This window comes from Schistocerca gregaria, chromosome 2, assembly GCF_023897955.1.
Source record: "Schistocerca gregaria isolate iqSchGreg1 chromosome 2, iqSchGreg1.2, whole genome shotgun sequence".
NCBI classification, from domain to species: Eukaryota; Metazoa; Arthropoda; class Insecta; order Orthoptera; family Acrididae; genus Schistocerca; species Schistocerca gregaria.
Window position 1 is genome coordinate 1,022,538,423 of NC_064921.1, and position 20,015 is coordinate 1,022,558,437.

A 20,015-nucleotide genomic window follows, 5' to 3' on the forward strand; every position below is an offset into this window, starting at 1 on the left:
CCTAACACTGGTGTTCCTGACATCCTTCCCTTTCTCTGCGTTGCTGTGATGTCAGCCACCTTCCTTTACATGGAATTGAACCTTCTCAAGTTTTAACTCACGCTTACTGATTCTCTAGCACTCACGTTATGGAACTGTACTTTTATCTAATATTTGCCGCTGCTCCCTGCTTTACCTTAATTCTTTATTGAAAGAACTACTTTCTGTTTGTTAGAGGGCACTGTTCCTCCACTTCTTGGGTCATGCAAATCACTGTGACCCCACACCAACACCCAACTCAGCTCACTCCAGAAGCATTCGACTGTGTGACGCTGCGATCTGTGCCGGCTTGGCTTGGTTCAAATTGCTCTGAGCACTATGAGACTTAACATCTGAGGTCATCAGTCCTCTAGAACTTAGAACTACTTAAGCCTATCCAACCTAAGGACATAACAAACATCCATGCCTGAGGCAGGATTCGAACCTGTGACAGTAGCAGTCGCGCGGTTCCGGACTGTAGCGCCTAGAACCACTCGGTCACTGCTGCGCCGCCTTGCCTCAAGCTCAATATTGAGCTGAATTTGGTTTAACCCCTGTGTGATAAAACTTGCTGCAACTTTTCTTTCATTGCTCATCCTGCAGCCACATTTGCCTCTGCAATAATCAATTACTCTTATTTGCAGACACTACATATTAAAAGTTGCACTAAGCTGGATTGTGGGCATTCATTCTCATCACATTGCTACATTTCAAAGTGTTTTGGAGCACATTGTTCTGTTATAGTGTTGAATATGGAGCTCTGCAGCAGACTACCCTTATGCGTTCCCTTGGTGACCCAATGACACACAGACAACAGGTGTCGCGTACTTCTGGATACCTACTGAGCACTTACCGAATCCCTGTTCCACAAAATTGCTGCTGTATTCCATTCCAAAGTAGACCAACACACAATTAAGCAGGTGCTCATAAATAGTTTTGCTCATCAGTGTATATATTCAGTGTGCCATTGTGTGTAACACTGTAGTTGGTAATCCATGCTATTCTTAGATACTTCTTTTTTTCCCCCTTACACAGCATAGGAATAATTAATGCTCATGATCTGTACATCTCGCCCATCTTGTTTTATGGACCTTGGAAATACACTCCTGTAAATGGAAAAAAGAACACATTGACACCGGTGTGTCAGACCCACCATACTTGCTCCAGACACTGCGAGAGGGCTGTACAAGCAATGATCACACGCACGGCACAGCGGACACACCAGGAACCGCGGTGTTGGCCGTCGAATGGCGCTAGCTGCACAGCATTTGTGCATCGCCGCCGTCAGTGTCAGCCAGTTTGCCGTGGCATACGGAGCTCCATCGCAGTCTTTAACACTGGTAGCATGCCGCGACAGCGTGGACGTGAACCGTATGTGCAGTTGACGGACTTTGAGCGAGAGCGTATAGTGGGCATGCGGGAGGCCGGGTGGACGTACCGCCGAATTGCTCAACACGTGGGGCGTGAGGTCTCCACAGTACATCGATGTTGTCACCAGTGGTCGGCGGAAGGTGCACGTGCCCGTCGACCTGGGACTGGACCGCAGCAACGCACGGATGCACGCCAAGACTGTAGGATCCTACGCAGTGACGTAGGGGACCGCACCGCCACTTCCCAGCAAATTAGGGACACTGTTGCTCCTGGGGTATCGGCGAGGACCATTCGCAACCGTCTCCATGAAGCTGGGCTATGGTCCCGCACACCGTTAGGCCGTCTTCCGCTCACACCCCAACATCGTGCAGCCCGCCTCCAGTGGTGTCGCGACAGGTGTGAATGGAGGGACGAATGGAGACGTGTCGTCTTCAGCGATGAGAGTTGCTTCTGCCTTTGTGCCAATGATTGTCGTATGCGTGTTTGGCGCCGTGCAGGTGAGCGCCACAATCATGACTGCATACAACCGAGGCACACAGGGCCAACACCCAGCATCATGGTGTGGGGAGCGATCTCCTACACTGGCCGTACACCTCTGGTGATCGTCGAGGGGACACTGAATAGTGCACGGTACATCCAAACCGTCATCGAACCCATCGTTCTACCATTCCTAGACCGGCAAAGGAACTTGCTGTTCCAACAGGACAATGCACATCCACATGTATCCCGTGCCACCCAACGTGCTCTAGAAGATGTAAGTCAACTACCCTGGCCAGCAAGATCTCCGGATCTGTCCCCCATTGAGCATGTTTGGGACTGGATGAAGCGTCGTCTCACGCAGTCTGCACGTCCAGCACGAACGCTGGTCCAACTGAGGCGCCAGGTGGAAATGGCATGGCAAGCCGTTCCACAGGACTACATCCAGCATCTCTACGATCGTCTCCATGGGAGAATAGCAGCGTGCATTGCTGCGATAGGTGGATATACACTGTACTAGTGCCGACATTGTACATGCTCTGTTGCCTGTGTCTATGTGCCTGTGGTTCTGTCAGTGTGATCATGTGATGTATCTGACCCCAAGAATGTGTCAATAAAGTTTCCCCTTCCTGGGACAATGAATTCACGGTGTTCTTATTTCAATTTCCAGGAGTGTATTATTGCAGAAGGGTGGGGTAGTCAAATTGTTTAAAGTTTACTTTGTGTGAATTAAACCTTCAGCATTTTCTGAGAGAGTTGTCCGCCTTCCACTGATTCCTACAGGTTTAGTTTATTACCTGTGTAACACTTTTGCGTGGATTAAACTGTCGGGTGAAAAGTTTAACTGCACATTTCTGGTTGTCTTCAGGCTTCTAATCTTATGAGCAGTCTATATGTGACTATTTATACAGCCTCTTTGGCAGGTTCCCCACACTTTCCCAGAATTCTCTATATAAATCACACTTCAATTTGTCTTTGCTTCAGTTAGTGTCACCTCTTTGTTCAACTAAAAAACATTATTGCTCCTCCTTTAATTTCTGTGACACATTCAGGGGATCTCTTAGAAGTGCTATGCTATACAGTACCATACTATTTGTAGAAATTTTCTTGGTTGCTAACAGAAAGTGGTTCAACAGAAGAGGATATAGGGAGCATAGCAAGCTCCTCCTGACTATTTCAGTCTGTTGTGGTGAATGGGGGCAGCGGACAATAAGACATTGTCATCTCGTACAATGACAACACTATACATATGCTTCATGCTTTGTGCCAGGCATCTATTATGTAATGTAACTCTCCTTTTCCAAAGAGTCATAAATAGCACCCACAATGAGTCTAGAATTGAATCGTGTCATTTTGCTGCAAAAGACAGCACATTCATTACATAATGGCTAGTGTAGTGCTCCACATGATACTTTTATTGTTGGATTCACAAACGTCTGTTCACAAACTCTAGTGTCCCAAAGTCTTCAGACTTCACCAGTTCAGTACTAAGCAACTCTGATTCATAAAAGTTCAACAACTATTAGTGTTTGAAGTTTGTTCCAAAGCAGTCAAATGGAATCACAGAGTACAAGTCGTATTTTCACTAAAGCTTGCATCACATAAGATGGTGCTTCTGCACATAAAGGTCGAGCAGTGAAGGTATGAGAACTGCGCGTGCACGGCAGCAGAGAGTGGGCAAACAAAGTCCATGTTGCCAAACTGCATTGCTGCGGACAACAGTCGGGCTCATTTGCCTTTGGTACATCATATTATACGTTCAAATCTATGAGGGGAATAGTAAATACTAAAACCAATTTTGATCAGTTGTCACAAGAGAAATATTAATTCATGCCATTGCGTCCGCTGCTCCACAGATTTACTGTGCGTGAAGTCAGGAGGCGAGAACAGCTGACACAGCTTTGTGAAGTTGTGAAGTACCATTTTTCTCAAAATGACAATTGTCTAATGACAAGATCATTGAAACTGCTTGTAATAATTATCATTTATTGCAATTTGAACTGTACTATAAGTAAAAATTTAATACACAACAAAATTAATTTCAGGCTCAAACCGAAATCATTATATTTGCTTTACAACTGCTTCTACTCAATAGGATTTTTAAAAATGTGTATAAGGTGTGTGTGTTGATGTGTTTGACTGTAGTCAAGTGTAATCACTTTGAGTAAAAAAAATAATTAAAAGTGGTCAGTAATTTGTCATATTTTTCACTGTTAATGGGAATTATGAGTGTAAACTAATTCTTTCGACATTACAGTGAGAGATCGCATTTATAATTCATTGAAAAAGCAAATAATTAACCATCATCTGTGAATAACTCCAGGAAATGGTGACTGATAACATCGAAAACCACCGATATCTCGACCAGTAACAGTTACTGTCATTTTAAGTCTTTATCCAGTTCGTACCTTGAAAATAACAAGGGTTTACATGTGGAAATATTGAACTTTTGACGAATTTATCCAGCTGCATTCTCGCATGTTATTAGAGCATACAACATGGTGAGAGAAACTTAACTTCTCCTTTGGCTATACATTGAACATTATTGTCTGCATAATTCAAAGGATACAGAGACCTAATCAAAAATGTTAGGAAGTTCTCATTATTGGTATACAACTGATATGTTGACAAACACGTTTTAGAAACCTCAAGTCTTCAAAACTAAGAAGCACTGTTGCTTTGTTCCAAAGTCTACATCGTAATACCACAGCCACTTCTGTTTGAGTCTGTTTCCAAACAATTTGACTGTAAATTTACAATGATAGGTTCAAGGCATATATCCATCATCATTTCCCTGTCAAAGCCTTTCATCATGTTGCACAGACTATGACCGTGCTACAGGTGGGATCTTGTGTATTGGCTGATGCACGAGTGATTCAGTGAATGTTATCTTGATTTCCCCACCCCATATAGGCTTATCCTTAGCCGAAATTAGTTCCATATGGCTACACTGACAGTGACACGTGGGTAAACACAAAACTGTGTGACCACATTCACGTGCAAGGCAGTCAAGTTTATACATTCTGTCACGTGACTCTTATAAATTAATGAGCCGCAGGACATCAGCAAGAGTCTGGTTTATACTGTGCTTAATATTTTTATTTTTAAGCCAGCAAAAAATATCCGCTTTTCTGGTGTTTATATTTGGTGTTTTCTCTGTAACAGTTGAATTATAACTAGCAAGACCAACTTCGAAGCAAGTTATGACAAGAATTGTGAATCACATTATGCAACTGACAGTGCTCATTTCCGAATGGTAGTCACTGCTGTTTTTCTTACACGTAAATGCAAGTTTTCTCTCAGAACCAAAACGAGAAGTGTCAGAATGCAGAATAATTATCAGAGAACCTATTCCTATGAAAACTTAAAACTGCCAGTACCATCATTCACTTTCCAACAGATCTTCGTGGAATGGTTGTAATTGGCCCATGTTTCATCAAGGTGAATTACCTCCTTCTCTTGGATCGTGAATCTTTATATGGGATGTAGTTCATCTGCACCTATGTCGCTTCTTTGAACTACAAACTCTCTTCTTAACTATCAGGAATCAATATCTTTTAAAATTCTTTATACTGTCAAAGCATTTACCATTGAAGCTAATTTTCTCCCACATAAATGTAACACGTTTTTGTGATATCAGTTATTCATCATTCACATGGAGCACTTTAAAACGTCATTGTTAAAACCACCCATTCGTGTTTCAGGTTCCTTGCAAATTCGATGCTTTCCAAGTGACATAAAACCAACTTTTTTTACTGTTCCTACAGGTCTGACACTTTCTCTTAAAACTCTCTTTACAGGTCTATTGCTGACACCACATGGTTCTGCTGGAATCCATTCTTGTGTCTTCAAATGTCAACCGTTGGAGACCTGCTTTAAAATTCATGTTTGAAAAAGTTATAAATGCATTAAAAATTATGCTCCCCTGCTTTCACACCTACACTGCTCTAAAAAAAAAACACAAAAAAAAAAAACACTGAAAGTTGAATCAATGATACCAATGTCATGAAGAACGGCATCATGTAGGAGTGAGATTCTCGCTGTCTAGGTGTAACTTGCTGCTAACCACTCGGAAAGAGACTGAATGTTATTAGCTGACAGTGGCTAGTGGAGGGGAGTGCACAGAACAGCTGAAAACTGGGCCACATTCCAATGTGACACGGACTTTAGTTGCTATGAAATATATCCACATCCTCCGAAGATAGCTCAGATGTCAATACTGGCTATGAAACCATCTGTGTGACCTGTGGTTGAAAAATACAATATAAGAAAGATATTATTTTTACTGCACAAACTGTTTTGATGTAACATCAGTCGTAACAATTAAAGGCACATTCAGTTGCTTATTAAAATATTTTGTTTCTTGTTGCTTTCAGTTTGGAGCCATGTAAGAATATTATGAAAACGAAAGTTGCTCCTCACCATATAGCGGAGATGCTGAATCACATATACAATATGTGATCAAAAATATCCGGACATCTGGCTGAAAATGACTTAAAAGTTCGTGGCACCCTCCATTGGTAAAACTGGAATTCAGTATGGTGTTGGCCCACCCTTATCCTTGATGACAGCTTCCACTCTCGCATGCATACGTTCAGTCAGGTGCTGGAAGGTTTCCTTGGGGAATGGCTGCCTATTCTTCACATAGTGCTGCACTGAGGAAAGGTATCAATGTTCTGTGAGGCCTGGCATGAAGTCGGCATTCCAAAACATCTCAAATGTGATCTAGAGGATTCAGGTCAAGACTGTATGTGTGCCAGTCCATTACAGGGATGTTATGTGGTGTAACCACTCTGCCACAGGCCAGGCATTATGAACAGGTGCTCGATTGTGTTGAAAGATGCAGTCGCCATCCCTGAATTGCTCTTCAACAGTGTGGGCCTCTGCTGTGATAGTGCCATGCAAAACAACAAGTGGTGCAAGCCCGTTCAATGAAAAACGTAACCACACCATAATACCACTGTCTCCAAATTTTACTGTTGGCAATACACACGCTGACAGGTGACGTACACCGGGCATCCGCCATACTCGCACCCTGCCATCGTATCACCACATTGTGTACCATGATTAGTCACTCCACATAACGTTTTTCCACTGTCCAATCGTCCAATGTTTATGCTCCTTACACCAACCGAGGCGCCATTTGGCATTTATACCGGCTTGATGTGTGGCTTATGAGCAGCCGCTCTACCATGAAATTCAAGGAATTCCTGTGTGATTGTCTGCCTATTACACATTACGACCCTCTTCAATTGTCTGCGGTGTCTGTCAGTCAACAGACTGTACGCTTTTGTGCTGTACGTGCCCCTTCATGTTCCACTTCACTAACACATTGGAAACAGTGGACCTAGGGATGTTTAGGGGTGTGGAAATCTCATGTTCAGACGTATGACACAAGTGACATCCAATCACCTGACCACGTTCGAAGTCCGGGAGTTCCGCGGAGTGCCCTGTTCTGCTCTCTCACAATGTCTAATGACTACTGAGGTTGCTGATGTTGATTACCTGGCAGTAGATGGCAGCACAATGCACCTAATGTGAAAAAAACATATGTTTATGGGGGTGTCTGGATACTTTTGGTCACATAGTGTAGGCACAACAAAAAGACACTCACAAATAAGCTTTCGGCCAAGAAAGCCATTGTGGAAAGTAGATCACACACACCCACACGAACACATGCAAATGCATCTCACACACACGTGACTGCATTCTCTGGCAGCTGAGCCACACTGCGAGCAGCAGCAGCAGCAGCACTGAATGATGGGAGTGGCATCTGGGTGGGGGTAAGGAGGAGGCTGGGGTGGGAAGGGGGAGGGATAGTAGGGTAGGGGTAGGGGGCACTGAAGTGCTGCTGGGGAGTGTGCAAGGAGGAGGTGGAGAGAGAATACGGCAGCTAGGTGCAGTTGGGAGGTTCGACGGAGGGCAGGGGAGAGGCTGGGGGTAGCGGAAAAGGATAGAAGCAAAAAAAGACTGGGTGCGTTGTCGAGATGGAGACTGTGTACTGTGGGAATGGGAACAGGGAAGGAGCTGGATGATTGAGGACAGGAGTTCCCACCTGTGGAATTAAGAAAATCTGGTGTTGGTAGGAAGCATCCATATGGCACAGATTGTGAAGCAGTCATCGATATGAAGGCTGTCGTATTGGGCAGCATGCTCAGCAACAAGGTGGGTCCACTTGTTTCTTGGCCACAGTTCGTCAGTCGCCATTCATGCGGACAGACAGCACTGTGGTTGCAGCTTAGCTTGTAGATCAAATGACTGGTTTCACAGGTAGCCCTGCTTTTTGATGAGATACGTGATATTTTTGACCGGACTGGATTAGGATGTGGTGGGAGGATGTGTGGGAGATAGGTCTTGCTTCTAGGTCTATTACAGGAAAATGAGCCATGAGATAAGGTGTTGGGAACAGAGGTTGTGTAAGAACGGATGAGTATATTGTGTAGGTTGGGTGGATGGTGGAATACCAGTGTGGGAGGGGTTGGGAAGGACAGTGGGCAGGACATTTATCATTTCAGGTCATGACGAGAGGTAGTCGAAACTGTGGTGGAGAATGTAATTCAGTTGCTCCAGTCCTCTGTGGTACTCAGTACCACCCAAGATTGGAACAACTGAATTACATTCTTTGCCACGGTTTCGACTACCTCTCCGCCGTCCACCAAACCTCACAATGTACTCGTCCATCCCTTCACAACCCCTGCTCCCAACCCCTTAGCTTATGGCTCATATCCCTGTAACAGATCTTGATGCAAGAACCTGTCCCATACATCCTCCAACATTCCATGTAGGCATGACAACGAACAAACTGTCTGTCTGCATGAATGGCTATCAATAAACTGTGTACCACCCTGATGCTGAGCACGTTGCCAAATACGACATCCTTCATTTCAATGACTGCCTCACAGCCTGTGCTTATGGTTTCTTGCCACCAACAATAGCTTTTCTGAATTTGCAGGTGGGAATTCTCCCTGCAATGTATCCTACGTTACCATAACCCTTGTGGCCTCAACCTTTGTTAGTCATTGTCCTCACCCAACCAGGCCCTTCCCTGTTCCCATTCCAGCACTACACAGCCCTCATTCCACCAACACACCCAGTCTTACTACACTCCTTTTCTGCCACCCCCCTCACCCAGTATCCTCTCCCATGCCCTCCATCTAACCTCCTGACTGCACCTAGCTGCCCTACCCTCTCTCCACCTCGTGCCTGCGCACTCCCCAGCAGCACTTCGGTGTTTCCTACCCCTGTCCTACTATCCCTCCACCCCTCTGCCTCCTGCCCCCGTCTCCTCCTTACCACCACCCAGATGCCACTCCCATAATGTACTGCTGGTGCTGCTCACAGTGTGGCTCCAGCTGCCACAGACTGCAGTCATGTGTGAGAGTTGTGTGTGCTTGCGTGTGTCTGCATGTGCGTGTGAGTGTGCGACGTGTGTGTCCTTTCATGGCTGAAAGCTTATTTGTGACAGTCGTTTTGTTGTGCAGTCTGTGACTCAGCTACCTGGTGAGTAGCAACTTTCCTTTTCATAATATTGTTACATTGTATCCTGGATTTTTCATTGTTTGATCAGTTTGAAGTCATTTCAGTTTAATCATAAATGAGACTCGGAGAATACTTTTATTATAATTATTAAAACAAGGTGTATTTGTTTCATTAAATGTCTGTTCATCAGCTGTGGCGACATCACAGGATATGTTGGCTAGAGAAACTAGTGCTATTAGGGGTTATCCAAAAAGCTTATTAGTGAAGAAGATGTGGAGACAGCTTGTGTTGTGGTTCACAATATGTTCGGCAATTGGATTGTCAAGTTTGCTGTTTGGCACAGTTTAGTGGGGCCATCCATGCGAGTAGACATTTGATTTCTTTCAGGGCCACGTAGAATGGTGCTCAGTAACTGCAGTATAGCAGGTATTTATAACATGGCTGCTTTCAGAAGTGGCCCTATTACTTATTTGGCAGAAAATGCCTGTGACTGGACTGCAGTAGGTGGTGTTAGGTGGCTGTTTGGGATAGGCCTTGCAGCTGGGCCAACCACAAAGCATTGACCCATGGGGTAGAGGGTTGGAATGTGGATGGTCAAGGGTATTCTGCAGGTTGGGTAGGCGGTGGAACACTATTTTGAGCGATGTGTGTTGGATTTGTCTCTGTTCTATGTCAGAAAGTATCTTCCTTACAGCCTCGCCACCCACATATGAACCTGACTGAACAGGTGACAGTGCTGTATAAAATAAATATATTTATAAATAATACTGACCCTTTGCCCTGGAAGTCCAGAGAGACTGTGGTTGGGATTGTTAACAAACCTATTGTTGTTTTTTTTGTTAGTAGCGTACAGATAATGGACAATGGTGGGCATCAATATTACATCCAGATGTATCTCAGTTGCACAGTCCTGGTGGTTTCTAAGGCACAAAAAGACCAGGGCTTACCACTTTCAATAGGACCATGCTTTATAAAGCACTGATGTTCACCCCAGTTATTGGTTTGAAGAGCACTACACAATGCCTGTGTGTATAGCTTTATATTCTAGTACTTCAAAAACTGTGTGGTTTATTAATCTTGGGAGTGTTACAGTGTATAGTTTGGGTTTTTAATGTAATATTCTTCCTCCTAAGAGCAGTGTATTGCAAGAACAGCTCAGAAATAAGTATCGTTAGAGACAACAAAAAATTTGATACTTTGTTAATCTTCTGGTCATAATCAGTAGATGAAGCAATCTCCATTATAAGACGTTCTCATAGTCTCTTTTGTTTCGTGGTGACAGTTCAGAAATTTGTTTGCTTATTTTTCATATATGGATTGTTTTATGCTAAGTTTTTTGTGTATTAAGAGTTCTCTAAAAATTTGTGGAGTTCTTTCATTTAAAAAGTTAATATATTGAGATGTAAAATATTTTTTCTACACTAATTTTAATCATTTTCCTGTTCTAGTTTTATTCTGGTAAGAAGACACCTTTGACATTACATCGTTTGCTGCATCTTATCTGGACACACGCACGCCACCTAGCTGGTTATGAACAGCAAGATGCGCATGAATTCTTCATAGCTGCACTCGATGTCCTTCATCGTCACTGTAAGGGCACCAGTCCTCTTCCCACCAGCAATCCACATCACTGCAATTGCATCATAGATCAGATATTTACAGGTGGTTTGCAGTCAGATGTTGTCTGCCAAGCTTGCAAGTAAGTGAGCTAATAGTCAAATATTTTCCATGTAATTAAATATTAATCACAAAAACAGTCTTAGTGAAAATTTAATCATATGAAAAATAGCCCAACCCTTTAATGAACACTGAACATTAAAATAAAGTAACCAAATGTTTTCAGAAGCATGTTTAATACTAATTGAAACATTGTGGGAAAAATTTCCATTCGAGATCTCCAATGCCACATGCCATCAATAGGAAAATCTGTAGAAGTGGCTTATTATTGTGAATGGTGTACCGCTTTGTATAGACCCTGAATGACTGGACAAATAGTTACGGCAGTTGCGGTAGTTGTAAAATAATGATATTCAAAATAGTTTACATTCAAGCAAATTAGAAACACAGCCTTGTTCATTTCAGTGAAGTTGTCACTGTTATGGTAGGAAAAAGTACAGCTTTGCAGTTGATCCATTATAGATTAGATCAGACAATGGAAAAAGCAGGATGGAATGTAACAATATAGCGAAAGGAAAGTTATTACTCACCATATAGTAGAGACGCTGAGTCACAGGTGGACACAACGAAAAGACTCTCACAAATATAGCTTTCGGCCAGTAAGGCCTACAACAGAATTAGACAACACACTCGCATAAACGCAACTCACTCACACGACTACAGCCTCTGGCAACTGAGGCCACACTGAGAGCAACAGCACAAGTGCATGATGGGAGTGGCGACTGGGTGGGGGTAAGGAGGAGGACGGGCGGGGGGGGGGGGGGGGGGCGGTAGTAGTAAAATGCTGCAGGTTAGACAGAGGGGAGAGGAGATGTGGGGAGGGGTGAGTAGTGGTAAAGGAGAGAAATAAAACGATTGGGTGTGATGGTGGAATGAAGGCTGTATAGTGCTGGAATGGGAACAGGGAAGGGGCTGGATGGGTGAGGCCAGGAGGGTTATGGGAGCATAGGGTGTATTGCAGGAGAAGTTGCCACCTGCACAATTCAGAAAAGGTGGTGTTGGTGGGAAGGATCCATATGACACATGCTGTGAAGCAGTCATTGACATGAGGGATGTCATGTTTGGCAGTGTGCTCAGCAATGGGGTGGTCCACTTGTTTTGGCCACAATTTGTCAGTGGCTATTCATGTGGACAGACAGTTTGTTGGGTGTTATGCCCACATAAAAATCAACACAGTGGTTGCAGCTTAGCTTCTAGATCACATGACTGGTTTCACAGGTAGCCCTGCTTTTGAAGGGACAGGTGATTTTCATGACTGGACTGGAGTAGGTGGTGGTGAGAGGATGTATGGGACAGGCCTTGCATCTAGGTCTATTACAGGGATATGAGCCATGAGATTAAGGTTTGGGAGTAGGGGTGGTGTATGGATGGATGAGTATATTATGTAGGTTCAGTGGACAGCGAAATACCACTGTGGGAGAGGTCAGGAGGATAGTGGGCAGGACGTTTCCCATTTCAGGGCATGACAAGAGATAGTCAAAATCCTGGTGGAGAATGTACCAAGTCCTGCATGACTGAATTTGGGAGTGGGGCTAAAGGTAAGGCCTTTCGAAAGTATTGAAATTTCTGAGAGTTTAAGGCTTCTGGAGGAAAGGTTCATGATTGTGTCTCAGGTCTGTTTAGGTTCTCAATTCTGTGTGGTGGCGGGAGGGAGTTTTGGAGAGCGGGGTAAATGTAGTAGGTCTGCAAGGCAGGGTTTGTCAGCTGTGAGGGGATATGGAGGAGGTTCGGAGTTTGTGTTTTAGGAGGAGTGAACAGTGGTACTCCAAGGCAGAAGTATGAAGTGAGCAGGGTGGAGAGGTTTTTGAGGTGGAATTGTGCATGTTACTCTAGTTCCTGGAGAGCAAGAGTTTCAATGTGAGTTGTGGGTTCCAGGAATTTGGGGATGAATAGCAGGAGAATTTTGTGGATGGAGAGAAGGTGCTGAAAGGAGGTTTTGGCTTTGTTGATATGGTTTTGCAGGACTACGTTGGTGAGGGCTAAAGATTGCCGGAATCTGAACAGGTGGAGGCCATTGGAAAGAGGAGCGGCAGCCAGAGATGGGTAATTTGATAGTAAGGCCATTTTGGGGATTACATAAGCCAAGCTACACTGCAGGAACAGTATGTGGGACTGGGTTCTGGCTAGGGATAAGGGAACTTTTCTGTATTGAGGCTGATGGAAGGATCAAGGATCCGTGGTGGTGGAAAAAATGTGAAAAATTATGTAAATACGATAGTATTACGATTGAAAAAAATCGCAAAAATACACCCAAATACGTGTGAAAAATCACGAGGAGGATGAAACTGAGGTAAAAGGGGGAAACAAGATGAAATCTAAGGGAGTCGACAGTAGCGAAAGGTGGGTCTCACTAAAATTGGCAAGAAGTCACGATGACATCAAAGAAAAGAGATATATAAATAAAATAGAAAGAAACTTCCACATGGGACAAATATATTAAAAACAAAGATTCCAAGACTTACCAAGCGGGAAAGCGCCGGCAGACAGGCACAATGAACAAAACACACAAACACACACACAGAATTACTAGCTTTCGCAACCGATGGTTGCTTCTTCAGAAAAGAGGAAAGGAGAGGGAAAGACGAAAGGATGTGGGTTTTAAGGGAGAGGGTAAGGAGTCATTCCAATCCCGGGAGCAGAAAGACTTCCCTTAGGGGGAAAAAAAGGACAGGTGTACACTCGCACACACACACACATATCCATCCGCACATACACAGACACAAGCAGACATATTTAAAGGTAAAGAGTAAGGGCAGAGATGTCAGTCGAGGCGGAAGTACAGAGGCAAAGAAGTTGTTGAAAGACAGGTGAGGTATGAGCGGCGGCAACTTGAAATTAGCGGAGGTTGAGGCCTGGCGGATATCGAGAAGAGAGGATATACTGAAGGGCGAGTTCCCATCTCTGGAGTTCGGATAGGTTGGTGTTGGTGGGAAGTATCCAGATAACCCGGAAGGTGTAACACTGTGCCAAGATGTGCTGGCCGTGCACCAAGGCATGTTTAGCCACAGGGTGATCCTCATTACCAACAAACACTGTCTGCCTGTGTCCATTCATGCAAATGGACAGTTTGTTCCTGGTCATTCCCACATAGAAAGCGTCACAGTGCAGGCAGGTCAGTTGGTAAATCACGTGGGTGCTTTCACACGTGGCTCTCCCTTTGATCGTGTACGCCTTCCGGGTTACAGGACTGGAGTAGGTGGTGGTGGGAGGGTGCATAGGACAGGTTTTGAACCGGGGGCAGTTGCAAGGGTAGGAACCAGAGGGTAGGGAAGGTGGTTTGGGGATTTCATAGGGATGAACCAAGAGGTTACGAAGGTTAGGTGGACGGCGGAAAGACACTCTTGGTGGAGTGGGGAGGATTTTATGAAGGATGGATCTCATTTCGGGGCAGGATTTTAGGAAGTCGTATCCCTGCTGGAGAGCCACATTCAGAGTCTGATCCAGTCCCGGGAAGTATCCTGTCACAAGTGGGGCACTTTTAGGGTTCTTCTGTGAGAGGTTCTGGGTTTGAGGGGATGAGGAAGTGGCTCTGGTTATCTGCTTCTGTACCAGGTCGGGAGGGTAGTTGGGGGATGCGAAAGCTGTTTTCATGTTGTTGGTGTAATGGTCGAGGGATTCAGGACTGGAGCAGATTCGTTTGCCACGAAGGCCTGGGCTGTAGGGAAGGGACCGTTTGATGTGGAATGGGTGGCAGCTGTCATAATGGAGATACTGTTGCTTGTTGGTGGGTTTGATGTGGACGGATGTGTGAAGCTGACGTTGACCTCCATCTGTCCAATGGCCAGGTGAGGTGATCCACACGAGTTCCAAAAGAAATCCGTTGGAATTCAATTACTCGATAAATAGTACAATTCTCGAGGCTGTCAATTCAACTAAGTACCTTGATGTTAAAATTACGAACAACTTCAGTTGGAAAGACCACGTACATAATATTGTGGGGAACGCGAGCCAAAGGTTGCGTTTCATTGGCAGGACACTTAGAAGATGCAACAAGTCCACTAAAGAGACAGCTTACACTACACTCGTTCGTCCTCTGTTAGAATATTGCTGCGCAGTGTGGGACCCTTACCAGGTGGGATTGACGGAGGACATCGAAAAGGTGCAAAAAAGGGCAGCTCGTTTTGTATTATCACGTAATAGGGGGGAGAGTGTGACAGATATGATACGCGAGTTGGGATGGAAGTCATTAAAGCAAAGACATTTTTCGTCACGGCGGGATCTGTTTACGAAATTTCAGTCATCAAGTTTCTCTTCCGAATGCGAAAATATTTTGTTGAGCCCAGCCTACATAGGTAGGAATGATCATCAAAATAAAATAAGAGAAATCAGAGCTCGAACAGAAAGGTTTTGGTGTTTGTTTTTCCCGCGCGCTATTCGGGAGTGGAATGGTAGAGAGATACATGATTGTGGTTCGATGAACCCTCTGCCAAGCACTTAAATGTGAATTGCAGAGTAATCATGTAGATGTAGATGAAGGGTTTCACAGGTAGCCCAGTCTTTGATGGGATTGATGATGTTTGTGAGTGGACTTAGCTACTCCACCCTTTTTTGCACCTCGTCCCTGCGTGCTCCTCAACAGCATGTTAGTGTCTGTCACCCATACTCTACTACCCATCCACCTCCCCGCCCCAGCCTCCTTCATACCTCAATCCATTCGCCACTCCCATCATGCACTGGTTCTGCTGCTCACAGTGTGGTCTCAGTTGCCTGAGACTGTAGTCATGGTGCGAGTTGTGTTTGTGTGAGTGTGTTCGTGTATGTACGTGATTGTTGTTTAATTTTGATGAAGGCCTTACTGGCTGAAAGCTATATTTGTGACAGTCTTTTTGTTTTGCCTGTATGCGACTCAGTGTCTCTGCTATATGGTGAGTAGCAACTTTCCTTTTCAGAATATTGATAGAGTAGAGTAGAGTAGATAAGATCAGATGTAATTTTCATTCCAATTGATCCATAGTGAAGAGAATCCTCTGGGATGTGGAACATGTCAGAAAACAACACACACACAATAAATATTTACAAAATAAGAACAGATATGCTAACGTACTTTCCACAGGCCCCAAATGAAATTGCCATTATGGATGTGGAATTGGTAGAAAGAAAGAAAGAAAAATTCTTATGCTTATTTACATTTCAAAGGGTATAAACCTAGGCACCAAATATTAAATGCTCAATACAGTTAGATGCATATGATAGTTCCTTGGCTATTATATCCACACATTATCAAAATAAATAAATAAATAAAATAAAACAAAAAACATTTCACAGCTCTTATTTAAAATGATTGCATTACTGCACAAAATTTGCACAGAAGTCAGGTTGTATGCAATACTCACATTATGTGATATTATTAACATATGCGCAACAGTGGGTTGTGCTAAGAAATTCTCAATGGAGTAGGAGTTGGCCACTAATAAATCCTTTGGACTCTTCTTAAACTGAACTGTATTATTAATAAAACTTTTTTTTTTGCTGCTGGCATGTTATTGAAAATGTGCGTTTCTGAATAGTGTACCCTTTTCTGAATCAGCGTAAGTGATTTTAAATCTTTGTAAGTTTTCCTTTTTTCTAGTATTGATTATAAAACATATTACTTTGCGAACTAGCAAGTAGAAATCCAGCCTTACTATTGGAAACCTTATTTCACATCACAGAAGATGAATGTCATTTCGCATAAGATGATAAAATAATAGGGGTGGAGTGTTTGGGGACAGCAAGTTACCTTTTTAGAGATTTGTAGTTTATGATTCAATCTGCTTCATAAAATGTTCTTTAATGGATGTGTAAAAGAAATCTCAACAATATTAGCAAAAATATTGCTTGCTACTCACCGTAAATATGACACGTTGACTTGCAGATGGGCACTACAAAAAGACTGTTACGCATTTAGTTTCTGAGCAAAACTCTCTTCAGAAAAGAAGAGACACACACATTCACACAAAAATGCACACCTCATATACACATGACCGTCATCTTGGATCAGAATGCAACTGTCATGTTGAGTGGCAGTCTGGGGTGGTGCAGGGAAAGAGAGGGGGGGGGGGGGGGATAGGAGGGTACTGGTGGGGCGAGAGAAGACGCTGTCTGCATTGCATGCAGGGACTAGATGGCAGCATGGGAAGACTGCTAGGTGCAGTGAGATGATGAGGGGGAGTCGAAAATGAGAGAAGCAGGGAAGGGAAAAAGTGAGTGGGCAGAAGGCGGCACACAGTGGGGGTGAGGGGACATAAACAGGGAGTAGGTGATAGGATTGGGGGAGGGGGGGGCAGTAGGTTACCATGGGTTGAGGGCAGGATAGTGTCAGGAGTGGAAAACATGTTGTAAGGACAACTTGCATCTCTGCAGTTTTAAAACGGTGGTGGTGGAGGGGAGGATCAAAATGGCTCGAGTTGCAAAGCAGCCATTGAAATCAAGCATGTACACTGGATTCACATTCGGGAGGATGACGGTTCACGCGTCTGGCCATCCTGATTTAGGTGTTCCGTGATTTCCCTAAATCGCTCCTGGCAAATGCCGGGATGGTTTCTTTCAAAGGGTGCGGCCGACTTCCTTCCCCGTCCTTCTCTAACCCGATGAGACCGATGACCTCGCTGGCTAGTCTCCTTCCCCAAAACAACCAACCAAATCAAGCATGTTGTTTTCAGCTTTATATTGTGCCACAGGGTTGCATACCATGCCCTCATCTACAGTTTGGCAGTGGCCGTTTATCTTGGTGGTCAGCTGGTTGGTAGTCATATGAACATAAAAAGATGTGCAGTGATTGCAGCAGAGCTGGTATATGATGTGGCTGCTTTCACAGATGGTCCAGCCTCTGATGGTTCAGGATAAGCCTGCGACAGGACTGGAATATGAAGTGGTAGGTAGGTGGAGTGGTCAAGTCTTTTTACCTGAGTCTTCCACAGTGATATGATCCCTCTGGGAAGGGTCTGGGATTGGGAATGACATAGGGATGGATGTGGTGTGGGTCACTGAACACCTCTTTGGGAAGGGTGTAGGATGTGTCTTATTTCAGGGCCTGATTATTGGTAACCAAAGCTCTGATGAAGAATGTGGTTCAGTTGTCCCAATGCAGGGTGGTATTGAGTGGCTAACAGGGTACTCCTTTGTAGCTGGTTCTGTAGATAGTGGATTGGGAGTGTGTGGGGAAACGATGTGGGAGACCTGCTTGTGGATTAGGTCTGAGGGATAGTGCCTATTTGTAAAGGCCTTGGTGAGACATTAAGCATACCGGGCAAGGGAATTCTTGTCACTGCAGACATGCTGGTTAGCCAGGTGGGTAGGAGGGATTTTTTGGTGTGTTAGGGTACTGTAAAATGCAGGTACTGTAGGTGCTTGGGGGGTTTAATGTCACCCACCCTTCACAACATCTGAGTCCATCCCTGTGCTACTCCCAACCCCACAGCCTCTACTGAAGTCATCCCTTCCCCCCACCCCTCCTCAATTCTGTGCTTGTAGCTCTTTTCTATAAACGTCCCCTCACCCTCACTGTAAACTGCCCTCTGCCATTCCCCCTTCCATTTTTTCCCCTTCCCTGTACTCCTCCTTTCCTGTTCCCTGTTAACCCCCCAACCTGTCTATCTCATAGCCTCTTGATGCTGCACATGGCAGTCTTGTCATGCTTCCATCTAGTCCCTGCATGCTCTCCCAGACAGTGCTCTTTTCTTCCCCCACCGACAACCTGTTATCCCTCCCCCTTCACTGCCCCACTCGAAACTGCCGCTAAATGTGACAGTTGCTTTCCGGTGTGTGTGTGTGTGTGTGTGTGTGTGTGTGTGTGTGTGTGTGTGTGTGTGTTTGTTTGTTTGTTTTCCTTTTCTGAAGCCAGCTTTGACTGAAAGCTAAATGTGTACCAGTCTTTTTGTTGTGCCTGTCTGCATATCAACGTGTCAACTTTATAGTGAGTAGCAACCTACACTTTTCCTAATATTGTTGATATTCCAACCTGGAGTTTCCATTGTTTGTAAAGGAATTGTGTGTGTTGTGAGTGGTGAGGGGGGAAAATTTAACTACCATCCTAGATGTGTTGGGACCTCTTTAGGGAGAATGGACATTATAATGCATTTAAGACATTTTTCGTAGTCATTATATCTATGTTATGTATGTTGCTAGTGTCGTATAGATGTTACCCGTGTGTTGTGTAGGAATTTTGTAACGTATTTCAAAATCTGTTTGGTGCTATTTCACAATCACAGAGTTTTGTATTATAATAATACTTTTACTATATGGAGCTTCTGAAATTTGTCGGTTGTGATGTGTGGGTCTTGTAGGAAAGATAATGCAATGCTCATAATGAGCATCAGCACAAAGGCTCTACAATTTCATTATCACTAACTGTGTGTTAATTTCCTGGAGCTCATCTCAAGTGTAAAATATATACAGAGAGGTATACAATATTACAAGTGGGCAGGCTTTGTTAATTGTTTTCAGTGCATTAACATTTTAGGACCTCTGTTAGAGTTTCAAATTCTCTTTGCAGGAGCAGTAAGAGTTCAAGTAAGCACTTATAATTTAACATTAATAAAGTACATCATCATAACCTGGACTGGCAAGCTGACTTAGACTGATTGGCGAATCGAGTGGGTAAGACACAGGACTTGCCATTAGGAAGTTTGAACATCAAGATTTGCAATTGACACCATAGAAACTGTGATCTCTTTTGTAATAATAAACAAGCAAACATTGTCTAGGTCACAACTTTTTTTTTTACTGACTGCTGGTTTCAGTCTACACTGCAGATCATCTTCAGGTATGGCACCGCAAAGTACAATTTGTCAACTAACATAAAAACCAAATTTTACATTAGCTGACAAGTTGCACTTTGTGGCATCAAACTTGAAGATGATCTGCAGCACTGGTAATTAAAAGTTGTGGTAAATAAAAAGTTGTGGTCCTGATGGTATTTGTTTATTTATTTCATTGAGAGTTAGGTTTTCTGTGGACACCTGTAATGGATACAGCAATTGATGGGATAATTTCTTTGAGGGAGGTATCTGCAA

The 20,015-nt window shown here is 43.9% G+C and overlaps 1 protein-coding gene across 1 annotated transcript in view; it reads left to right on the forward strand.

Annotated features, from left to right (window-relative positions):
* The window catches only part of LOC126335529 (ubiquitin carboxyl-terminal hydrolase 22), a 109,206-nt gene that overhangs the window by 37,925 nt on the left and 51,266 nt on the right, over window positions 1-20,015 (forward strand). The window contains exon 5 of the mRNA XM_049998897.1: window positions 10,794-11,044. Within this exon, the coding sequence (XP_049854854.1) occupies window positions 10,794-11,044 (251 nt within the window). The remainder of the gene's footprint in view (window positions 1-10,793; window positions 11,045-20,015) is intronic.